Source organism: Aricia agestis, chromosome 1 (assembly GCF_905147365.1).
Source record: "Aricia agestis chromosome 1, ilAriAges1.1, whole genome shotgun sequence".
In the NCBI taxonomy this organism is placed as follows: Eukaryota; Metazoa; Arthropoda; class Insecta; order Lepidoptera; family Lycaenidae; genus Aricia; species Aricia agestis.
The window spans coordinates 11,452,682-11,478,716 of NC_056406.1; the positions used below are offsets into that span (position 1 = coordinate 11,452,682).

General features: G+C 36.8%; 1 protein-coding gene across 12 annotated transcripts; it reads left to right on the forward strand.

The window, feature by feature from the left end:
* The first annotated feature begins 2,674 nt into the window (after window positions 1-2,674).
* Window positions 2,675-25,058, forward strand: LOC121726190 (protein abrupt). Of its 12 annotated transcripts, none has more exons than XM_042113433.1 (14): window positions 2,675-2,762; window positions 3,516-3,710; window positions 12,329-12,492; window positions 13,405-13,520; window positions 14,135-14,276; window positions 14,718-14,887; window positions 15,852-15,990; window positions 16,238-16,397; window positions 16,467-16,511; window positions 20,389-20,527; window positions 21,159-21,296; window positions 22,087-22,280; window positions 22,449-22,634; window positions 22,719-25,058. In XM_042113433.1, the coding sequence occupies exons 2-14, from the start codon at window positions 3,695-3,697 to the stop codon at window positions 23,111-23,113; spliced, it is 2,004 nt and encodes a 667-aa protein (XP_041969367.1). In that variant the 5' UTR covers window positions 2,675-2,762; window positions 3,516-3,694; the 3' UTR covers window positions 23,114-25,058. The 12 variants fall into 12 exon arrangements, with proteins under 12 accessions (XP_041969367.1, XP_041969375.1, XP_041969359.1 ...); XM_042113441.1 differs by having other exon boundaries at window positions 2,677-2,762; window positions 3,522-3,710; XM_042113425.1 differs by lacking the exon at window positions 2,675-2,762 and adding an exon at window positions 2,773-3,108.
* Window positions 25,059-26,035: the final 977 nt, after the last annotated feature.

Below are 26,035 nucleotides of genomic sequence, written 5' to 3' on the forward strand. Positions count from 1 at the left end.
GAAAATTTTTAACTGTTTCAGGAAGGTACAGTAAAAATGCATGACGTAAGTAATTTCAGTTACGTTATTTCATAAATCCTGTACAGTGTACAGTTACTTTCTATAAAAACCTAGAACATTTGACAGTTATTGTTTTAGAGTATCGTACTAAGAGTCTTAGTCTAAGACCCAGTTTCATCAAGCAATGTTAAATAAATAATGGCTTGTTAAATCAGTTAATGGCCTGTTATAGCTATCGAGCATTCCACCATGCCCTAATGTCATGTTAAGACCCAGTTTCATCAAGCAATGTTAAATAAATAATGGCTTGTTAAATCAGTTAATGGCCTGTTAGAGCTATCGAGCGTTCCACCATGCCCTAATGTCATGTTAAATCACCTAACACGGTGTTAAATTTAATTCCTGCTATGGAGGTCCGTTAAATATTTAACAGGTTGTTATATGAGTCAAAATAACAACTTTCAAAGACAATATGCAATATCAATAAAAGAATCTGTTTTGACTTTTGAGTCTTTCCGCCATGTTTCCGCTACGTCCTTATTATTAAATATTTTCATAGTTATGAATAATTATTTATTTTCACTTTGTCAAAAATTCAGCCTTCGGATTTTCCTTGACATTGCAAATATACTAACTTGTATCAAAATTACCAAACCGAAATATGTAAATAAAAGTTTGTATTATGATTCATGTTTTCAGCTTTGACAGATAATAATTATTAACCTGATAAATTAAGAAGAACTATTATAGCGTAACAAATGTATGCGATCAGTAATATTTTAATTTGGTCGCATTATCTACTATTATACTACTATGGAAGAAAGTGACACATTGCAGCAAACATGTCGTATTAATCTTGTACATTGCAGTTTCGTCGCCTTATAACAAAAATGAACGAATTGGTAGTTGTTCACTTAACATTGCATTTACTAATCCGTTGTTAAATTTTTACTGTGGGACATAAGTATTTTAACAGTCTGTTTAATTTTCTAAGCTCCGTTAAGTAATGCCTCGTTAGGATTTAACAAACATAGGTTGGTGAAATTGGGTCTAATGGACTTAAAATACTACAGAAGGCTCTGAAACTGAAGGCCAGCGGTAGATTTTGACTGCGCAAGAAAGCAAAACCACAAATGAGAATTTGGTTATGTTATTGTTAAATGAATCACAACATTTTCATTAAAAGATAAATATATTTTATCGCCACATTCAAATTTACAGAAATTCAGACTCTACATTTTGATTTTTTAATAGCGTTAAAAATAAAAGAATAAAATTAATAGATCGACTTTAAAATAATAATCGAATATGAGATGGAGTAAAAGCTTTGTATTTATTGATGTATGTTATATGCGAGCCTCCAACGATTCGGTAGACAAGATGAATAAATTAACAAGTCGGCTAAATATGAAATTTTTAAAAGCTCGAAATAAACTCTCATAATCATAACGAGAAGTAAATTAATCAATTAACATACAATTAGCTCTCTCTCGGCATTGTCATAAATATTTACTATGTTATAGTAGTTTCATAGTCGCCAAAACTTGCTCTACCACATATTATATAAAACAATAAAGGATGTTTTTATATAATCTGTGGAACAATTTTCATAGAATTAACGAAACTAATGTTAATTTTATACTTCACCAAATACCACCACTGTCATCATTTGTTGTACAATACGCCAAAAACATCTGTTTATAGCGCTTGCGTGAAAAGTGTATGTAGAGCAAAGTTTTTCTTTCATGAAAGATAATGTTTTGTTATTTGTATAATTATTATTATTCAGTGCTATTACAGGATTGATAAAAAAGAAGAGGGTTGTTTTCTTAATAGGTAGATCTGTACTACAATATATGCGTAATAAAAAATACATCCTAGATGTGCATATCGTTTCGATGGTTAAATGAATTTGACAGTTTATAATAATTAAGGAATAGTTTCATTACAAAATATAGGTTTAAAGGAAATGTTACCGCTATTTTGACCGAACATGTAAGTAGGTAGGTTGTAGGTACTCGACAGACTACAATCTACATCATACAAGCTAAAAATTATACATGGAAGGTAGTGATAAGCTATTGATTAGACAGTATTAGTAGAAGACTGAAGAGGATTATACAATATTAATTAACATGAAATTAATACTTTATACACCAATTTATATTTTAATTTTATTTTATAACTTCATTAGATAGCCGTTAGCCATTAATTTTTATTACACTTTTATCCGAAACCTTACACGTATTTTCTCCAGATAAACTTACGACCTTAATAGATTTAAATATGCAAATAAAAAATTTAAGAAATCGGAAAGTTTTATTTTCCATTCCATTGATTCCAAAAATTATTATTTTAACAGGATACAATATTAGTAATAGTATTGTACCTATATTAAAATGTTACATCACAATAATATATCAGCGAATAGTCCTCATGTACCCAGTACCGGAAACAGTTTTCATCAGAGCGTCGCTGTGTCTATTGCCGTGCTCTACCGCTCTCCGGCGAGCAGCGAGCTTTTCATGTAGTGTCCGGCCGCACACGCAGGCCGGCCTGTGGGCGTGCAGGCTGCACTGCCCTGCCCCGCCCCCCGCGCGCGCCCCGCTCGCTACCCGACACCCTCCCCCCCTGTTTATTCTCGGCCGAGTGGCGGGGCGACAGTCGTCCGCGTGACGCGCATCCGTTTACACGCGCGTACAACACCAACAAACATTAAAAGCTCGGTGCATCCAATCGAACTCCAATATAAATGAAATAAAGTACGGAATATATTTTTTTTACCGAAAATTCACTTTTTACATGTGGTCGGCGTCGGGAAATCGCGGCGGGTGAGAGGGGTTCGGGGTCGCGAAAATGCATTTTCCGGGTGCAAAGCGCAGGCGGTAGACCGGCGGGGAGGGTGCAAGATGATGGACATCGTATTGATTTCTATCTGCCCGCTCCTCCCTTATTGTGGCGATGCAGGGCGCGCCATCGATCGTTGCATCGGCCCCTAATTTAACACCCCCGATCGCGGCGGTCACGATAGCCTGGGGACGATTTTTGCGCTGGAGTGCGTGTGTTGTGTTAATTGAGTTCTCATTTTCACGTGGACGAGTGCATGCCGTGAGTCCCACACATGCTCATACTACGAGCCGATTAATTTCGTTTTAATTACGTGTAATGTTAAACGGTTGTTGTAATTAGCTTTAACGTTAGTTCGTGCATCTATAAATTAATTGTTGTGCAATTGCATAATTCAATTACATCGATTTGTAGCATGATTAATTAATAATTATTTTAAAATGTATTTTCTCGTTATTTAAATATTTATTTAATTAACTATTGTGATAAATATTAAGACGTTTAAATAAAAAGCGCTTTTCACCCGTCGCGATTTTGTACCGATTTACTGCCAAACGGAGCATTGAGATTGTGTTAACTTGAATCTTAGACATCAATACTTCCAAAATTTTAAACATTTAGTAATCTTTAAATTTGTTTTGTAAACTTGAAATTAAAGAAACCAATAGTTTCAGGAAACACTCAAGACAAACAAACCTGAAAAGGCCATCGAGCTAATTTATATAGACAGTACAAGTGAATCGCTAAAGTGGCTGCGTTAGGGGCGCTCGTGGAATGCGCAGGAGCAGAGGTGTTTAGCGCGCGCGCTCGCACCGACTCCGCCGTGCCGCCCTCAGAACACCCGGCCATGGCCACCGAGACCGGTGAGTACATACAAACATACTAAACTATATTCCTAAACTATAACAGTACACTCGCCAGTGGATTTGAGGAGATTTGTATACAGACAAACATACTAAAGGAGAGGTTCCGAAACTCTAACAGTCTGGTCAGCGAATTTAAGGAGATCCAATTGGCTACAGACGTAAGATCGCGCTGAACAGTTTACTGGGAATAGTTAAGGACCAGCTCCTATATTTACATAAATTAAACATTTTCGGAGTATTTTTAAGACCCTCTAATATTTCTTTAGGCCTAGCTGCTTGCCTTACGTGTTCGAACTATAATGACGCTAAAATACCAGCTAAGTTGGTACTTAAACTATTAGTCAAAACAAAAATTGCACACATTCATACTTACATATTAGTTTCAGATACTTTTTATATATTATTGCAAAAATATGTTTCTTGGATTTCCTAGTTGAAATAGTCATGAATCATGATGATGACACAAACATCTCTAATTTAATTCTAAACGCGTTAAAAATCAACAATATTACCAAGCAATTAAATACACAGTTATCTTAATGTATTTGTAATTTTCCCAAAGTACTCTACCTACTATGTGTATCTATTGTTTATATTATATCTCTGCATCACGTTATTCTTAATCAACGTGTTTTTCTGTTAAAAAATCTATTTTCCTCGACCAATCCAGTTCGAGTATGTACGCGCAGAATGACGTATCGCGGAAGATCTCCGACAATAAAATATAATTTATGTTTGTTACATCTTCAACTAAAACAACTAAAAAATATAGCAATTATTGTAAAATATCATTACATTGGTATTTGCGTATTTAAAGAGATTGTATGTGCGAGGTCGGTAGTCTTAGATGAAATGACAGTGAAACTCATTTGTATTTACAAAAACAGATAGGTAATGTGTTGTACCTCATTATTAAAGAGTAACCACTAAACAACGATTTTTTTTAAATAAAAAGTATCTATATCACACTACTTTTGAGATCATAAACTAACTACAAGACAAGGCGTCAATTTGAAAAATATTTTTAAGATACAAGAAACGTTATAAGTAGATATATTGAGAAGAATATTACAATTAAAAAGCGCTTATCTATAAGGTTAAACATTACTTTACGAATAAGTACCTTCCATTTATAAATGCTATTTGCACAAATGCACAATATTATTGCAAGAATAATATACATTGAAGGCAAAAATGAGAAACGGCAGCTCACGTGAACCAAACAAAAGAAAAAATGCGTTCGAAATTCAAAATATTGAATCATATTAGCCGTGATAAATTTTGTGAATATTATCTATGCGTGATGTTTTATACATTGATGCGCGATTGTTTACCAACAGACGTTTATATGAGGAGCGTAGCCGTCAGACCGTCACTCGTACGGCACACGAGGGGGTAGTTCCCCCCTCCCGCGTGTCCTGCCTGCCCCCTACACTCCCCGGCTCCTGGATCATCCCCCAGGATGTGGGGGTGGGGGTCGCTCGTTTAATGAAGTCTCCTCCGTATCAAGATTTACAAATCTCGCAAATCTCTACTAAAATAAAACGATTCCTGCGGATTGAAGTTTTCATTTTTCATTCTAAAAATAAAATTAAGATTTGATAAAACAAATCAAGATCATTATTTTTTTTTATATCTCGAATGCCTAAAATCTTAAGATAACCTGAGGTGTTGTAAAGAATGCTGTAATCAACTTACAACTTTTTTAATTTTCTTAACATTTGCATATCGGTATAGGTACGTTTAATTGTAGACTTTTAGGTACTTCAAACCATGTAAGTGTTTTGGAAAGTGAGATTCAAAGTTAAACTTAATTTTAGTTTTATAGCTCCAAAAGCTTTAAGATGGCGGAAGATTAGACTAAATGCGTCATTACTTTTAATCTTCTTTTTATGTCTAAGATAATTTACACTTTAGGTGTGATATTACTTACCTCCAAAAACATGCAAAATTATAAAACTTGTAACTCAAACATTAAATATTTCTAAATCCTCTTAACGTAACATAAACGGACTATAGACTGTTAGTAAGGAGTCTAATTAGAATTTAAAATATTTATAGCTTTTTCTAATCTGTTATAAGGTAGTGACTAGTTAAGCGACCCTATACATTTTAAAAATTTAATCTTATAGATTAAATTTTTAAAATGTATAGTGACTCTATGTAGTTAAGCGACCCTATACATTTTAAAAATTTAATCTTATAGATTTATTCTTGCTTTATTATATTGTCTTTATTTAAAAATATAATTTTTAAAGTGTATTTCTTTCTTAAATAGAGAATATGGGTGTGAAATGTCTGTCTGCACTCTGCAATAACTCGCGGTTCGGCGCGCTCCCTAGTCCCTGCCCGCTCTACCTCAGTGTAGACTGTAGAGCGCCTGCATTCGCTCTCCCGCTGCTGTCTGCTCTCTTCATTAAACACTGAATTACTAAAATGTAGAATTAATAATTATATTTTGTAGAGTAAAAAAGTGTGGCTACCTGTAATAACACAAAACTAAGCAAAAATTGATTTAAAACATAAACATAAAAAAATGTTAATCACAAACAATATTATTTTAAGTCTTGGTAATAAATATACAATATTATTGTGATTTTGATCAGATACGTAAAAATAACGTAAACAAGTATTAAATATCGTACATCTCATCGTCATACATTTGAAATGTCATGCAAGTCTCACACATTTAACGAATAACGACTCGTTTAATCTTATTAGAATATTATGAATTGTTAAATAGGAAAATATTTTTGATGTCAACACCTTAATATTCAGCAGATGCATTTTTTAAAGATCAAATTTTTAAATCTCTTCTTATTATGCTTAATGCTTTGTTCAGTTTAAAAGAGCTCGCTTCTCCTTTTGTCTACGATTCTACCTACTTTTATTTCTATAACATATATACTCGTTGCAGTTATAAAGAAGAGTTAAAAGTTAAAATGCCTACAACTTAATCACAAAAGACTCGAATTTATTGCGAAACAAAATAAATAAATAATTTTTTAAACAAATTTATAATTTATGCTAAGTAATGAGGTTTAAATTGATAGACAAAAACGCGCCGTTTTTCGTAATAACATTACCATATGAAAGCGACACTCGACGAATAATGTGGAAACAAAATCCGTCTAAAATCAACTCTGCTCTGTTAGTCAGTACGGACAAACAGTGCAGATAAATTATTTATCAATACACTTATTACAATTTTAAAGCGGTCCCAATTTTTTCCACAATTTCGCATTCACCGCTGAATAATACACACCTGGGTTACCTCGGTAACTGTTACAAAAATGAAATAAAAATTAAACAATATTTTGTGTAAGTAACTTACAAGATTTCAACAAGGATATTGACAAAATTGCAGACACGTAACACCATGTTCTTTTACGTTTTACCATTTTCTTCTAAACGCTATGGCGTATTATAACTTAACTCCTTTTTTACACCATTTGATAAAATCGAAACTAAATATGATACAGTTATAATTCGATTATAATATTTTAAAATATTAATTCTAAACTCAACGTGATATTTTTTTGTATTTTAAGGCCCTGTATTCCCAGAAACGGACGATTTTCAAGATTTAAAAGTGACATTTAAATAGACATAAAAATATAGTAATTTAAATTCTGAAAAAAATATATGTTAGTTAAGGATCTAACACAATGGAATTTATATTCCATTACACAATATCATGAACTTCACTCGATAGAAAAAATCCAAAGTTACCTCTTCTTTTAACGAAATTGCCATACTATGTCCAAATTATTTGGAATTTTCAGATATTTATGTACTGAATTAAATACAACGATTATATCTAGGGCATTTCGTTTTTTTGTAAAGTAACGACGATCAAAAAACTATAAAATTGCAGGCGCAAAGTATTGTGACTTTGGAATTTTTTTCTATCGAGTGAAGTTCATGATATTGTGTAATGGAATATAAATTCCACTGTGTTAGATCCTTAACTAACACATATATTTTTTTCAGAATTTAAATTACTATATTTTTATGTCTCCTGTCACTTTTAAATCTTGAAAATCGTCCGTTTCTCTTCTGCCTTTTCTATGCCTTTCCTATGTTAATATTTTGATAGTAATTTCTAATTTAAATTAATAGAGAAAAAAATTAACAGCTCTACATGATAAATCTAGATCCCTATGCGTTGTGTTTTGTCTAAAACTAAGTAAAGACTTGTTGTTATCCGAGAGAAAATATTAATAAATATTTTACTAATAGTAACATTATCATGAACATTATTATTGACAATTAACGGCCGCACTTGGGAAGAATTAATAACTTGAATAAAGACTTGGAAAAAAACTCAAATTTACATTTTCGGAATGTGACAGAATTAGCTACAGTAGTAAGTCGATAGCTTTGATAGATTGTAATCTTAAAATTTTGAAGTCCTTGTAGGTATGAGCCGGTAAAAAGTGAGGAATATAAATATTACGAAAATATTCATAGGTCTACCAGAGTCTGATGGCAAAAAGTAAGAAAATAAATTGACTCTAGCAATACCGGAATAATTGGATTGAAACATTTTGATCCTTTTTCTTCTAATATAGCGGCTTAATCTGTGTGTAAAATATGCAAATACAAAAATTTATCCAATGATCAAGGATATTTTTTGAAAATCTGCCTTCAAAATTTGCCATCAGATTCTGGTAGACCTATAATACTTATTTTGTTAGACTGTCACCCAGTAGTCTTTTGTTAAGTTCTTGACGAAAAATCACCATTTAACGCGAATCTTTTAATTAATCATAATTATTAATAAATTTCATAAATAATATACATTAAACACGGCTATATTCTCATCTCTACAATTCACTTTGAAGTAGGTAGTTCAAATTTTTTAACCTAAAAGAAAATTAATTATACTTTGTACTTGTCGCAACGAAAAACATAGCTTATCGTAAGTAAATCTGTGATCTGCAGATATCGTGCATGTAAATTCAGTAAGTTATAGTTAATTTATGTTATTTTTACTCACGAAACTATTTCGAAACACTTCGTTTTCGATTTTAAGATAAAATTTAATAGTTCATGTGTGCTACTGGATGCCAGATTTGAGATGTTTAATGATAAAAATCTTACGTAAATTCGAACTACGTATTATCTGATACGTCTTATTAGCTTGTAAGTAGGTTCCTTAACTGGTAATAATAAATGGCTACTAGAAAAAATTGTATCGAAGTTGAAGGATGATGGGCATTTTGGTATTTTGCTCAACAGAGACAAAATTTATACCATTAGATAGCTGTTAGTGAGTAGATAAAAAAGTTATATGGCGCCCAGCCCCTAGCAACTGTACTTTTTGAAATAATGTACAGTCAACGTACAAGGCCGGCGTTACCGACGTAGTTTTTGTCGTCTATGTGGTAAGATTTATTTGCGCTTAGAAAGGTTACGAATGTCTTGACTTAGACAGTACACCTTAGATTTACGCTCACAGTAGTAGTTTAACCCCTCCCTCATACTGCTCACCCTTGGACGGCGGGGCAGGTAACGATGACAGAACAGAAAATATAAATAGAAGATAAGTGTGTAGACATAAGTCTGTATTAATTATATGAAGAACTTAAATCCTTTAACATAAAGTCAGGGAAGAGAGCATTAAAAAAAAACATCCCCGTTGACTACGGAATTTGAACTTATATAACTATCTAAAAACGTTCCTTGTTGACTACGGAACCCTAAAAATAATCATGTTATAATGTAACACTGTATGAAATGTATGAGCGCTGATGTCACTTTTAATATGGCTTAACTCAAAAAGTACAACGAATCTTGACCAGCGCCCTATTGGTCATTAATGTACATGGGTATATCTTCCTTAAAATATACAATCGATTCCTGTTGAGCAATATACCAGAGCCCATACATTTTTGCCCATCATCATTTGATTTCAATTCGATAAACAGATGTATTCATCCATACTAATACATATTATAAATGCGAAAGTGTGTCTGTCTGTTTCTCACCTCTTCACGCCCAAACCACGTTGAACCGATTTTGCTGTTTGGCATGAAGATACTTTGAGTCCTCGGAAAGGACAAACGATACTTTTTGTTCCGAAAAAATGTACGGTCCCCGTGCGATAAACGAGTTTTCGCACAACGAGTTGCGGGCATCATCTAGTAAATTAATATAGATATATCTAATCTATACTTCTATACTAATATTATAAATGCGAAAGTATCTCTGTCTGTCTGTCTGTCTGTCTCGCTTTCACGCCAAAACTACCGAACCGATTGTAATGAAATTTTGTATACAGATAGTCTAAAGCCTGAGAAAGGACATAGGCTACTTTTTTACTGGAAAAAGGGTTGTAAGGGGGTGAAAATACGAAAATTTGTTCAAATTAAGTTAGTTCCAAAAATTCATACTAGATGGCGCCGTGCGTCTCTTACATCGCGCTAACGCTTGCCCAACATCTTTCTATAAGAGGTGGTATAATTTTTTCGACTGTTTTCGATTGTTATTTCTTTTTTATGTTATTTAATAAGTCAGTACTTTATATTATATACAGTTACGTAACCTTAAACCTATCAATGATAAATAGTTTATGGGTAAAGTTGTGAAATTGGGGGGCTACATAAGCTTTAAAATTTGGCATAAAATATAAAGTTTAATTTAAAAAATGAAATATTATGTGCACACTGCACAGCTGTTTTGATTGAATACCAATGGTTTTTAATACCAGGGTTTTTTTTATAAAAGCTTTTGACACCAATTTTGTTGACATCGCGCGCTATAAACTGAAGTCCACGCGGACGAAGTCGCGGGCAACAGCTAGTCATAAATAAATCTCCCTTAGCCCATCAAGCCCCATGAGCTCACCGGTGAGCGAGACACAATAGAATAACAATAAACCAAGAATCCACGATCGAAGGATTAAATACGAACATCTGTTTACTATAATTATTATAAATAAATACATTGTTTATACAATTTATTTTTAATAAACATATTCACAGATAGGACCTATAAATGCCTAAAATGTTTATAATATTTTATGTTGTTCACAAACCTGCATCTTACATTTTATCTACTGTAATAAAATTGTAGATATTATTCAACAATACCATAAGTTAAAATATTATTAACACAAATCTTCTTTGATATTGATCCTAGACGTAAATTTAATGTACCTTACTAAGTTAATTGTGGAAACATGCGCTACGAATTGTTATATCCGCATCACGCTGCACGCAGGATATTCTACCTAAATAAAAATGTCAATCTTAGTTCGTTAAATTCTAAGTCACAATTTCATAAAGTACTTAACACTACTAATGTCTGTTTTCACCAACGGTCTCCTAACGCTAAGTGTTCCCTAGCGATCTTTGCGGGTCAAATATCTCTTAAAAAACAAACACATTTAAAAAAAAGTAATGTTTTGCAAAAGTTCTTACGCCCTAAGGACGAACGTGACACACAAAAATTCGTGAAATCTTGAAGGATTACATCCTTAATGGCCGCTACCACTTAGTGTTAGGAGGCGATTGGTGAAAACAGGCATAATACTACTACTAATACTAAAACTACCGACATGTGACACGCATCGCGCAAAACTTACTAGCGCCCACTGCATAGTCAGTAGGTAGAGCTTTTTAAGCTCACTTTTCTTGCCGGTAAAACCCACCGAGTATTTAGCAGTGTAGTTCGTGAGGAAAAATCCATAATTATCCATACTAATATTATAAATGTACTCACTAATATTATAAATGCGAAGTGTGTCTGTCTGTTACCTCTTCACGGTCAAACCGCTGAACCGATTTTGCTGAAATTTGGCATGGATATACTTTGAGTCCCGGGAAAGGACATAGTATACTTTTTATAGAGTATCTAGTAGAATTATATTAATTATTATGTTTCACGATTTTGAGGTATTTCCGATTAGTCACCTCTCGAGGAATTCATAAAGTTGAAATTAAAGTAATCCAACACGTATGTGCCCCACACGTTGCGTAAATACTTTTTATTTTTATCAGTCATCGCAAGAAATGGTCCGAGCCATAAAATTTGTAACATGGCCGATGAAATAAATATAAAAACTAATATATTTTGTTGATATTTTGTTAGGTGTCTGGTTGAGTAAGCTTAAAAGCTTGTAAGTTACTTTATATTCGACAGTTACTTTGTAGAAAAACTTAGCAACTTGGCTGGTATTTTTTGGAAATTACATAAGTACTTGAATCGAATCATTAATAATTTGCATTGCAAAAATTGCTAACTTAGGATTTTTCATTTGTTGAAATTATTGTTTTATTCTTTTCTTTTTGTTTGAAATCAAATCTGCTGCAATTCTTTGATTATACCGTTTACTTTCTTTTGAATCTATTTACGTTGGTACTTTAGGTCCCTTTCGTCAAAATCTACAACACCTACCTATAAAATATCTATAATAGATATAACTTAGCTGTATTAAAATACCTTTACATTTAACTAACAGTATACCTACTTAATTATAATTTTCAGTCGCCTAAAGGAAAACCTCCTAAAACTAATAAAATATTGTCTTTTGTTGTATCAAATTATTGTGTTCTGTGTTCTTATTTTGTGTTTTTTTTTTCGTTGTTATTAACGTTCTCGGCTAACAGCCCGGTTGCACGCAGGCGGCGCGAGCGGCGGCGAGCAGCAGTACTCGCTGCGGTGGAACGACTTCCACTCGGCCATGGTCTCCTCCTTCAGAAGACTCCGGGATGAGGAGGACTTCGTGGACGTCACGCTCGCCTGTGCCGGCGCTACATTTACTGCACATAAGGTTAGTACATGCTCTACATTTAGGTTAGTAAATAGTATAGTCCAGGCGCTTACTGCAGTTATTATTGCCGCAGTGGCGCATTCACTCTAGGGGCTAATGTTATATCTAGGGCGGCAAATAAGTACGTAATTTTTTTATGATGTCAAACGAGATAGACAAAAAATATTGCATGTAATAAGCTTAAACATGTTTCTTATTACACAGATGATTTCTAAAAATATGACAAATTTTCTAAGCTTAAAAATATGCACCTATACATTATTTAAATTTACCAGTAATAAAGAGAAAGCCGTTTAATATAAACGTCTGTTCCTACTTATAAATATACTAAAGTAACACATTCATATAGCTCGTACTTCTGGTATCTCTCCAAAACGATATCTATCCGGCTTTATATTCTAACATAAATATTACTTTCTAAATAATTTTATAAAACCTGCACACATAAAACGTAGAAAATGTTAAATGAGATCATCCTCTCGTACCAAATCACCATATTCAGTTTTATTTGGATAATAATGAATCACCATACATAGCGAGCCAATCTCGGTACTTTGATCGTTAATTGTTTTGGTCTCAGATTTAATTAATTCTATTCGTTATTCATAGACAAAATTTACGAGGCGCCTTCGTTAAAAAGATTTCCGGGAATGAGCGGTTATGATTTTTTCTTAGAATAGTTCTTCTGGGTACAATATTATTGTAGGTATCATCTCTAAACATTCCCGCGTGAGCTTAGAGTTCAATATTAGGTATAATAGAGTATTATACATTTAATTATTACTTTTTCGTTTATCCTCATCTTTTGAAATTTCGATATAAATTGGACTAAGTTTAACTTTTACGGAGTTGCCCAAAAGCGTTCTTAGTTAAAGGTCCTCTCGCCACATTTTCATTATGTGATTTTCGTAGGTGGTGCTGTCAGCGTGCAGTCCCTACTTCCGGAGGCTGCTGAAGGCCAACCCCTGTCAGCATCCCATCGTCATACTAAGAGATGTTCACGACAAAGACATGGAGAGTCTACTGAGGTAAGTTGATAGTTATGAGTTTTTATCTTCAGAATGTGTAATCTCGAACTAGGTAACTAGTAAATAATCTACAATACCTTATACCTTATTGATACAAACAAAATATGCCTACATACTAGGTTAGTCCATTAGACATTTGTTTTTTTATAGTTCAAATTGCGACCAACATTATTTGGTCGGGTTTGGCTAACCCAGGCGCGCGACAAAATATGACGACTAGCATTATCTTGACATACCCCGATCAAAATATAAAGTAGTTCACCATCTACCGGTACATTTGTAGGTGATTTAAGCTGATCAAATTAAGCTTTTGCATAGCTTTTATCGCGGGCGGACGGGGACCGAATCAAAAATTCCGTAACGAAAAAAACTAACACCACTCACTCCGACCGGCACAGCGGTGCGTCAACCGCTCTGCCGGTCGGTGCGGCGTTTCCAGACTTCGACTCGGTGTTTGTGTGCGTGCGACTATATGCATGCGAATTATAATTGCATAAGTAAAAATGTTATGCAATAGCATTACCGCGGCAGTCCCCGAGTGCTACACGTATTTTTTATTGTTTTAACACGTGGTTCATCATCATTCATGATTAAAAGAGGTCATTGCCCCCTAGGTTTATGTACCAAGGAGAAGTCCACATCGGTCAGGAGCAGCTCCAAGAGTTCCTGCGAGCGGCGCAGCTGCTGCAGGTGCGGGGGCTGACGGATGTACCGCCTCCGGCACCCATGGCCACCATCGACCAGAAGGAGTCTCCTGTGAGTATGGGAAACCAAGAACTTTTCTCTTTTTACCTAACGTAAGAACGGTGTTGTTACCTAACTGCACAAGAAGGCTTTTGGTTCTCGAGTGTAGCCAAATTTTCAAATGGATGTATGTGTGTATGTATGTATATTTCTTCCACACTCTCTATATTAGTACTAGCTCTAGGGTCTTGACTAAGGTCTAGATATACATAGCTTATCGTATTGCGAATTAAGAAGTATTGTGATTCATTAAAACGTAAGAAGGATATTAGAGTTCAAGTTCAAGTACATATATATTTTTTATTTCTTGATATTGTTTTCTTCTTTCGGTTTGGCTATAATATATTTTGGCCCTACAACTAGTCAAAGCGACGAAATGTCTATAAACTCATAGGGATATCAGAAAGTAAACATTTTAGAGCAGTCAAATTCAATATCAAATTCTCTGGTCAGCAGTCAGTATCATCGTGGACGGAGACGGGCAGTGGCGGGTCTAGGGAGGGGCGGGAGTCACAGCAGAGAGAGGGGCGCAGGGCGAGGCGCCCCGAAGAGGGCTCGTCGAATACGCCGCCGCCGAAACGCGCGCGGTCCTCCGACCTCTACCAGGCACAAATGAAAACCAGGTATTCATCTTTATTTTCCATGCCCTGACAATTTCTTCTAAAACTATTTGTTAGTATAATTTATAGTAAAAAATTAGATAAGTACTTTTATTATTAGACAACAAGTCAAATAATTGTTTTACGAATTGCTACCCCGGCTCCGAACTACCACAAGGTAAATTAATTACAGGTTAACTTCATTATTCATACTCAGACGCGTCAATTTTAGGGTTCCGTACCCAAAGGGTAAAAACGGGACCCTATTACTAAGACTTCGTTTTCTGTCTGTCCGTCCGTCTGTCAGCAGGCTGTATCTCAAAAACTGCTATAGCTAGACTTCTGAAATTTTCACAGATTGTGTATTTCTGTTGCCACTATAACAACAAAATATACTAAAAACAAAATAAAATTAATAATGAAGTGGGGCTTCCATACGAGAAACGTGATTTTTTTTGGCCTTTTTTGCTCGATTTCAATAATGGTAACAATTAGACACTTGAAATTTTTATAAAATCCTTTATTATATGTGTACTTTAATAATTAATAATAATATTAAAATAAAATAAAAAATGAATGAATGGCTCCCATACAAAAACACATTTTGTGGCTTACTTTTGGTCTATAACGGTACGGAACCCTTCGTGCGCGAGTCCGACTCGCACTTGGCCGATTATTTAATCATATTTTGTGATTGGTATAACTAATAAATTCATTAATTCTATCGACGTAAATATGTCGTCACCATCATAGCTCTATGATTACATAGCACCATTTTTAGGAAATAAAATTAGAATTCAAATCAGTGTTGCCATAAACTGAGTCAGGTCTGCTAAATAAAGACATCTCCCACTTAACATGATTTGCCAATTACCCAATTTGAGTGTTTTGAGTCAACGAACTTTTATTTAACTTTCATTTACTTAAATCTTTTTTCTTATTTTGTACGGCGAATGTAACATGTTTTTATATTTCTTTTACCTTATTGGTTTAGGACGGAACAGTTGTTAGCAGTACAAGGAACGAGTCCCGAACGACTTGGCACAAATGGACACGAGCTAGCCTTATTGAGTCACGCACTAGAAAAAGCACAAAACCCAAACCTATCTGGAGTTTCCAACAACATGGTAAGTTCCTACACACAGTAACTTGAATTGCTCTTCTACTAAAGGGAACGTAAATAATGTTTCCGTCAAATACAAAATGTTGATAAAATGAACGCCATGAACAAAGGACAATCGTCCAGGGCCTCGCTCTTGCAAGGTATTTTTTTGGAAGACAAAAGGCCTCGCAAAGACCTGCCGCCCAGGTCCTCGCAATGTGAGGTCGCCACTGAAGACTAGAAATAGATTTCTAACATTTACACGTTTTCAGACTGGTGACATGGAGGACTCGTCGTCTGACGCTGGCGCCAGCGACACAGAAGGAGAGAACAGAGCGAAGCAGGAGCCCATAGACTACGACGACCCCGCCTCCCTCGTCAACACCAACGGCGCCCTACCGCACAACTTCCCCGGACTACTCAACCTACCGGGTAGGTACTAATTAACTTAAAGTAGTTTTTATCCTGTGATCGCGTTTTTAACCATGCGTATCATTCTAGGATTCCCCGGCCTCCCGGGACCGTCGGGCATACCAGATAACTTCGGTGAGTACAAAACACTATTCGTACTAACAATAACGTTATATAAACGCGACTCAATCGAAGGTATAATTAAGATATAAATGTAATTAGATTTTACCAGAAGTATCTAATAACGTAAAATCAATAAAGTTAACGACCGACCGAGAACTTACAAGTTTACCGATGTAACTAATTGTGCCTACGACACTGAGTCATGTTCCGCTGTAATAGGTAACTAACACTAACAATTTTATATCGAGGTAGCTCTCGATGGCCTATTAAATCGTATAATAATTTCGTAAATATTAATGCATGCGCCCCCAATATAAACGATCTTAACGAATGTCTAAGCAACAATGGAGGTTCTGAACGTTCCGACCGAGTAAATGTAATCAATAACGGAGTAGCATTGGCGAGTCGTTTCGAGCGTACTAAGAGCTAGGGCGAGCGAGAACTGAACGCGAGTCCGTCTGCCCCAGGAGCGACCTGGCCGGGCGGCGGCGACGGCAAGTCCGCGGGCGGCAAGCCCGACGAGCGCTTCCCCTACGGCGGCTTCGCTAACGGTGAGGCGGCCGGCAAACCCGCGTGCCCCGAGTGCGGCAAGCTCTACAGCAACAATAGCAACCTCAAGCAGCATATCCTCAACGTGCACGCGGCGCGCGACCTGTCGCACTCCTGTCCCGTCTGCGGGAAAGGCTTCAAGACGCGCCAGTACATGCAGATACACATGAACTCGATACACGGCGTCAAACAGAGGAGGCGCGAGCCCGCCCCGCCCGCGGATCTAGACCGATACACTCACAGTAGCGCTTAAACGACCTCGCAAACGGATGACTATACTAATCGCCGCCTCTGTGTTACAGGGGCGGCTCTCGCGGGCGGGGCGGCGATGGGCTACCGGCCGCAGTGTCCGCTTTGCGGCCGAGTCTACTCCTCCACTTCAAACCTGCGCCAGCATATGCTCAATGTGCACTCGCAGACCGACCGCGACCAGTGGTTTCCGTGTCAGCACTGCGGCAAGAAGTGCAAAACGAAGCATTACCTCATCAACCATCAGCTGCAAGCTCACGGGATTCGTCAGCGGCAGAACTCTTAGAGAAGGCGACCGCTCGAGGGTGGGCCCGTTTCCTCGTTCGCTTTCGATGTCGCGCCTCGAACCTGCTGGTGACCAGGGTACCCCCCGAGCCGGACACCTCCTGCAATTTCGCCTCGCGATCGCGCCGCAGGACGCTTATCTACCCGCACTCCAGACATATTATTATATCGATATACGCCATATTTTTAGACCGTTTATTGTTGAACGCCGGTGAGGTTCATTGCGCCGATCGTCGGATTTGCCAAACGCTCTTGCTTTGAGTAATATGGTGCTGTCGGCATTGCAGATGCCGGCGCGCGGGGCACGTTGGCAAAGCCGGCGATAAGCGATTACGCCGAGGGGGAGGAGCGAGGGAGCGAGTTGCTAAAGTACCTGGAGGGGAGTGACCCGGCCGACAGCTCGACGGTCCGGAGCGAGTGCCTCCAGTGTCCCTTGTGTTTCGTGAGTCTGGATTCCCTGGCGCTCGCGCGGAGACATTTGGAGGCGCACTACCCTCGCGACAGTCCGGTGTGCCCGGTGGCCTCCTGCGCGAGGTACTTCGCGCATCCCAATTCTGTTCGTAATCACATGAGAATCAAACACCGCCGCCAGTGGGAAAGGATGAAGACTCTAAAATGGAGCTGCGGCTGGGCAACTTGAGTATAATTTTAATGAAACGGAATCTGTGACTCGATATTTCGGTTACTGATATATTGGTATAAACGGCTGTGATTCGGAACTACGAGTGGAAGAGACCCACAGAGTTATGAGAAATTTAGGGAACGTTGATCTCCTCACACATTTTCATATTCCGCAGTAATGTTCGTACGTAAATGATGTATAAAACTTTAGGGTAAATGACTGAAAATTATTTTTGTAGTAGTTATAGACTGATATTGTTTAAGTACAACTTCGATTTCACTAGAGCTGCATGGAGTTTCTCTACACGAATAATAAGTTTTCTCCGTTGATCTGTTGTCGATGAAGATAAAACTTTTAGATTCAACATGAAGTCTTCCTCAACCGTCGACTTATTATTTATGCGGGGAAATGTATTGGCTTCCATCGAGCTTTAGTATAATCTAAGTACTAGTTTTGTAAAGCGCATTATGACTTGTGATGATTGGTGCCATTGATAGATTACGAAACGCAACTAAGTGAACTGACCATTCTTATATTTCTCGAATGTGTCTCTAACTTCCATTGTTGCTTCAATGTCTAAATATTTTCGTTGTCTCGCTTTATGTGGAGGTATCCTGATCTATTTTTTAGAAGTAATTTGTGTATAATATGAATCATCGCCTAATATTACGCGTATAATTTTGGTTTAGAGTTTTTAGTGGACTACTAGTGATAGATTTTGTGATTTGATTTTATCAGGATACGCTGTCGTTATATTTTTATCCTAAAACTGCATACAACAGAAATATATTTATGTAAATAGAGTTTAAATGTTAGGTATGTCAAAATGGCTAAAGTTTAGGATTAATCATGATCGTTTGGCGGAAATTATTTTATTTAGATCTTGCGTACGAAAGCTTCAGATAATTTAAGCACAAAAATAATTATATATAGGATCGGTCTGCTGTATGCAGTTACTCCCCTACATAAATATATTTTTGACCATAGATAAGACAATACGAAATAGAATGTAATGAAATCGAATGCCTTCAAACGCAATAGTTAAGAATATGTTCACAATTCATAGGGTTTATTTTTGAATTCGTTTAGCCCTGTAGGCAACGTGCACAATCTAAAACATATCTAGTCATAGTAGGGGAACATATAAGAAAGGATTTATTTAAACTGTATATAAAAATAGACATTTTCCCTTCGCATATATTTTGTTATGGGAAAAAGTTTTAAACACCAAATAGATTAAAAGCTGTTACGTTTGTAGTACCATCTGCTTCTTAGCAATAATCGACGGAGTTATAAAAGATAAAACTCGACAGATAGATGGCGCTAGAGACATAACACCCACATATTTTTACAAAACAAATCAGAACAATAAAAGTAGAGACTAATGAAAATTAAGTAATTTAGGTTTTTATTTAATTGTGGTTCCTTATAGCTTTAGACTATTGTATAACTTTTCTAGTGTGCCACGGTAGTGTAATACTATATCGTTAGTAAGTCATATTTTTTGTACGTTTTATTTCTGGGCAGGACAGATTTGCTTTTAACATTAGATTGTATATAAAATGTAGCCTTTGATTAAAGACTGGTAGCGCGTGCAATAATTCCTAATTACATACCAACGTTGAAGTCGGATGTGTCCACCCAAAATGTTCATACTGTGGGGATCTTTTTGAGAGGCTTTTAATCTTCATTCAAGGCAAAATTTGGTCTGAAAACTTTTCTTTTTCTAATCTAAATTTATGAGAGCACCTTTAGGTACTATTAATTCACTTTCAAAAAGGTCCCTGACTGAAAAATATATGCGATAGGAACTTATGATCTCCATAAAATATTGGTAAAACTTAGTGTGTAGTTAAAATTGTTCCTGACGCCTGTGAGGCAATCGTATATCTTATTATAAATAACTATAAGCGTTCAACAATGTAAATTAGTCAACCTAATAACCAAATGTTAATTGTGAGTAAACGATCTAGTTGCGATTGTATTTAGTGATGCGATATATACGTAATTTAATTTTTAATACAAGAAAATTGTCTGCTTATATCAAACAATAAAACTACCAAGTAGAAAACTCTCTTTACGTTTAACATTACTACTAACACACGACTTGAGGTAAGACAAACATAAATTATATACTTTGAGGAATGGAAGACAAGTATGGAATAAAGTTTTTTTTCTTGGCAGGCTGTCGAAGGACCCAGGATTTGTTGCGAGTGCGAGCTACCGACCCCCGGCCGTGCCCCAAGTGTGGCAAGATATACCGATCGGCCCACACGCTCAGAACGCATCTGGAGGACAAACACACAGTCTGCCCGGGTTACAGGTTAGTGACGATATTCTACTACTTAGTTAAAGTAAAGTTAAAGCGAATAATCAGAAAACCAAGTTAACAACCAAATAGTACTTAAAACTGCAACCCTACTAACCTTACCTACTATACAAGATGTTAGTAAGCACCGTTATCCTTGAAATCATCAAATGAGCCAGTCAAAATGAACAACTTTTTCTATGAGAACAATGCTGGGAACTCAAAAAAAATGCCGTCTTCATACCCATACGGATGCCCGGATCGGCAATTTGTATGGGTGTGAAGACGGATTTTTTTGATCTCAATCTGATGACACATAGTATAATACCCGGCCTATTCTTACGAAGACGAATCTATTTATCAACTTGAAATTAAGTAGTCCCTCAAATTCTTAACTATCCCTACGATTAATAAAAACTAAGGAATCGTAACTCCCATACTATCACCGTTTTAAATTTGGTTCCTTTTGATCTGTCATGTAACGTCAGCCTAGTCCCGCTCAAGGTCACCTAAATATTGCAAATGTATTGAAATATTGTGTACCTCAGGTACACTTTTTTGACAAGTATTGTGGAGCATGTTTTTTGACGGAGTTACTTTTCCTTAATTTTTATTATTCGTAGAACTATCATTATTCGTTTTACAGATGCGTCCTCTGCGGCACAGTAGCCAAGTCGCGGAACTCCCTACACTCCCACATGTCGCGCCAACACCGAGGCATCTCGACCAAAGACCTGCCCGTTCTTCAGATGCCGATTCGATTCGATCCCGAACTCGCCAGCCAGTGAGTATGATCTCATAAAAGTTTACTATTTTCAATGTTTCATCTTCAAAAATTACCTACCATCAGTTGTCAAACATATTATCTTATATCTTTAAACGAGCAATTCTTGTATATATATATATACAGGGTGTAACAAAAACAAGTGATAATACTTTAGGGTGTGTACGTGTTCCTTGTAGAGAGTTCACTGTGAAAGTAGCAGCGCTGAAAGACCAAAATTTTTTTTCACTTTTGTATGGGGAAACTCGTGACGCTCGGGCCCTTGCCCATACAAAAGTGAAAAAAATGTTCGTCTTTCAGAGCTGCTACTTTCACAGTGAACTCTCTACAAGGAACATGTACACACCCTAAAGTATTATCACTAGTTTTTGTTACACACTATATATATATATATATATATATATATATATATATATATATATATATATATATATATATATACGAATATCGTTATGTGATATGTAATATGAAAATCGTTAGAGCCGATTCCGAGATTCCAATTATATATATATATAATTGGAATCTCGGAATCGGCTCTAACGATTTTCATGAAATTTAGTATATAGGGGCTTTCGGGGGCGATAAATCGATCTAGCTAGGAATCATTTTTAGAAAATGTCATTTTATTCGTGTTTTATCGAATACCGAGCAAAGCTCGGTCAAATAGCTAGTAGCAAATAATATAAGGTAGCACTTAGCAGCAGAATATGATTGCAATTGATTATACTTGGAAAAAATACCCAGTAGCTTTGCAGTTTCTATTTGTCAATAATTAGTTTACAATTTGCAGGCTCCTAGCTAAAGCCGGTGTAAAGGTGTCTCCGGAGCAGCTGCGCGCCCGAGCGTCACCGACCGGCGCCCGGCGGTGCGATATCAAGCTGGACGCCAAATCCGCCGCCTCCGAGACCAGCTCCATGTGCGGCGACAACGACCACGACGACCTTAGCCAGTCCAAGTACCAGGACATGCCCGTCTCCCCACCACGTAAGTGCATATACCCCTTTCCAAAGAACCGGAAACTACCCAACATGCTTTAATACTACGAATGTTAAAAATATATTTTTCTGTAGTATGAACTCATGAAAGCGCCACTATTTGTGTGTTCTCACGTTGCACGCTAAGCAGTTTAACATAACCTGTTCGTATTTTCAGATATAAACAACCTAACCAACACAACTATCACTAAAGTGCCAGCAGTTCGTGCCGTCAGCGCCAAAGCGGTGGAGAACCTGCCACACGGCATCGGCCGGATGAAGCCCGAGGACTACCCGCCCGGCTTCGGGGGAGGATCCGCCATCTTAGATACATATCTGCAATATATTGGAGAAAATGTGTTCGGTAATTAAATTTTTATTTCACCCCCCCCCTTTAAAGTGCATATATCACCGAAAGAATCGCGCTAAAACCGAGACCATTTTTCAGGAATGAAGGCTGCCAAGTACGCGGAAATGAACGCTATGCACATGGAAAGGAAAACCTACGACGAGCCGTCGCCCCAGATGGGCTCGCTGCCGCCCCCGCCGACCACGCTCGCCCACCAGCGGTTCCTGAAACAGATGCAACGGCAGTACAACGAGAAGCCCGACATCATGCGCGACTCCGACGAGCCGCTCGACCTGGGCAAGGAGAAGCAGAGGAACGACGGCACGAGCGAGGGCGACCCCGACAAGCAGGACGTCCCGGACAAGGACGGCAAGGACTACTACGGCAGGAGCTACGAGAACGACAGGAGGATGACGGGCTCGGAGCAGGACAACGAGCACAGCGGCCCCGACGACGGCGACTACTCCGACGAGGAGCACAAGAACTCGTCATGAAATGCCGGCCCGCCCACGTCGGACGCAAACTGTTAGGATGTTTTGTTGATGGTTTTTCAAACGGTGCTCGAGTATGTTACGTCATTAGCTGAATCATTTAAGCGGTATTATAATTGTTGACCCGTGAAATGTCGTCGGTGCCATTAACGATTAATGTAAATTATTAGTAATCTTGCGACTGGTCGGTCGCCGTAGGGTCTCCCCGGGCCGTAGTGTCGCCCGCCCGCGCCCGTCGCGCCCGTCACCCGCCTCACCCGGTCGCGCCGTCGACTCGCCACTTGTGAGATTGTGTTAGTAGTTAATTACTTAGTGAGTAGTAAATTTATACGCGTATGTAAGGTCCCTGTCACAAATTAGGGCCTCTTACATAGTAATTCCATCCAACTACCTCAACATTCGGGCCAATAAGGCGACGTTATGAATAAAAATATCCACACAAATTGTGAAATTCCATCCATCTACCTCACTTCAATAGATTTTATTTAATATTTTATACAATTTATAGTTATAATAACTGTTGTTTTATGCATTTTGAAGATTGCATTTATGTATATGTATACTATATGAAGTATATCGTAGGTAAAATATAATGCGAGTCATTAGATGGTTGTTAGATGTTGCCCGTAGGAAATTTGACCGTTTTATTTTTATAGCGACACGCACTCACTAGAGAAACATTAGACTGTCACGACTAGCGAGTAATGTTAAACCGAATCACGTTAAAATGTTTAAAAAATCAATAAAAAATCTCTTTGTATACGAACAAATATAACAGAGCTTAAAGTTTATACTAGTAGTAACGAATATATTCGACATCGCGATACGATAACGATACTATCATTTATATAATACAAAGTTAAAGAATTTAAAATTTCTAACATCTACTGCCTTGAGACTGAATATAGCTGTCAAGGGTGACTATTTTCTCGAGTTCGAAAATGTTGCGCGCGATTTATATCTATTTAGCGCTTGTATATAAACGATGAGGTGATATATGAAGTACATAATAAAACAAAAGCAATAAATAAAGTATACCTTGATGTTGCCTTCGATTTGTGTACATAGTATGTGGGTAGCTACGAATCGCGTTTTGTTCGCGGAGGCCCTCAACACGGAGGTCTCCTAGTAATGATGTGGGCTCGTTACTTGAAAAACATTACTGTGATTACAATCTCATTATTAGCCTTCGATAATTATACATATTTTTTAGAGTACAATGTTATAGTTATTTAGTGTACGATAAGGTTACTCTTAAGCGGATCACAAAAATATTTACTTCCTGAGAATTAGACGTCACGATATTTAAGATGATAGAGCAATAGAAGCATTTAACCTTTTATATGAAAAGAAGATAAATGTATCGCTAAAGAATTCGTCGGTTTCGGAGTTCGCTCGGGTTGTTCCACTTTTGGTGAACGTATTGTTGTCATTGGACGTCGGGTCTGTATTTTGAAAGTGATGTGTTATTCTTGAGTATTTTTAACTAAAGTTCGAACTTCGAAGTTAAACTCTTCTTTTGCGATACATTTATTCGTAATAATAATTATTATAACAAAAAAAAATATAGTATTGTAAGTGCTGCCGGTTGTTCGGATATAATTTGGTCTAGCGTGTTAGAGAGATAGAGACACTATGATTTGTGCGAACGGAACCCTGTTGAGAGTTGTATGATGTATCGCCATAGAGTGTAATTATTTTCGACTGTACATAAGATAAGTTTCGTTTAGCGGTGTGCTCATCCCCGAGTTACAGAGACATTATTTAGGTACATACAGATTATCGCAGATTGAATAGATTTTATAGCACGACACGTTACAATAGACGGTTACCAGATATCGATAAGAAATTATATATTTTTCAGATCACAAGTTTGCAATCACAATCACGATTGCGCGCCGCCGAACTCGCATCGACGCGGCGATTTTAAATTAAAAATGAGGCTATTCTATAAAATAAACGAAAAATCACAGCTCTATATTGAAAAATATATTTTTGCATAGAACCGATGCGGGCTCGGGGGCCGCAACGGCGTTGTTACTGTTACGTGTACGCCAGTGGTGAAATATTTAGGACTCTAAGTCTGTCGTCTTCTTTTAAGATCGTGTAAAATATCTTTAGTTACCTTTTGAACTTTCAAAGTTCGTTTTATCGTTTCCTTTTACGTAGTCACAAACGTTTACCTCACTAGTTGCATAAGATTAATTTCAGTACTAGCCGTAGCTCCCCCGGACATACCGAACTTTAGGAGTGGAATCAAAATTACATCATCGAGTATACGATCATAGAATAATCTCATATAATATTAACTAATGTTTTCTTTAGGTTCGTCACGTGTAAGGCTATGCATTTTTCTTCGCTTTAATATTTATTGCAATACCATTTGTAAGCCCGCCCGCTCCACGTCCTAAGGTCACAAAATTCATTTTGTACATTACCGCCTTATTACCTACTTAGTTTAGTTTTGCACTTTATTTAATTTCAAAGTGCTAAAAATATTTGTTCTCACAAAAATATTATTATTAGAATATTGTATAATCCTTTTAATATACGATTATTTCAATTATTATTCGATTGCCATAGAGTGTATTGTGAACATTATTCTATTGAGTTTTCGACTATTGTATTCTATTGTATTATTTTTGTCTATTATTTTATTAACGTACATTACGTTCTCACGAGAGTTATTTATGACTGTTTCAATATTTGAAGCACAAAAAATTAACTAGTTTTTAAAATATAAGTATGAGATAGTTGTTAGTCGATTTGATGTTTTGTTTTGGGCTAATCTTGTAACTGTGCAAGTTATTTAAACCTCTTTTAACATTGGAACATTAACAATCGTGTATTTACATTGTATAAGGTTACGTCACCTTTATTTTCTTCCAAATTGTTACAAACGTTCGACGGTGGCGCCGCGTTATA

What these genes read in the sequence shown, in the direction of transcription:
- LOC121726190 (XM_042113433.1), top strand. An exon ending in TCGACCAGAAGGAGTCTCCT is followed by an intron (nt 14,277 to 14,717) that starts GTGAGTATGGGA and finishes TTCTCTGGTCAG; the next exon opens with CAGTCAGTATCATCGTGGAC. An exon ending in TATTGGAGAAAATGTGTTCG is followed by an intron (nt 22,635 to 22,718) that starts GTAATTAAATTT and finishes ACCATTTTTCAG; the next exon opens with GAATGAAGGCTGCCAAGTAC.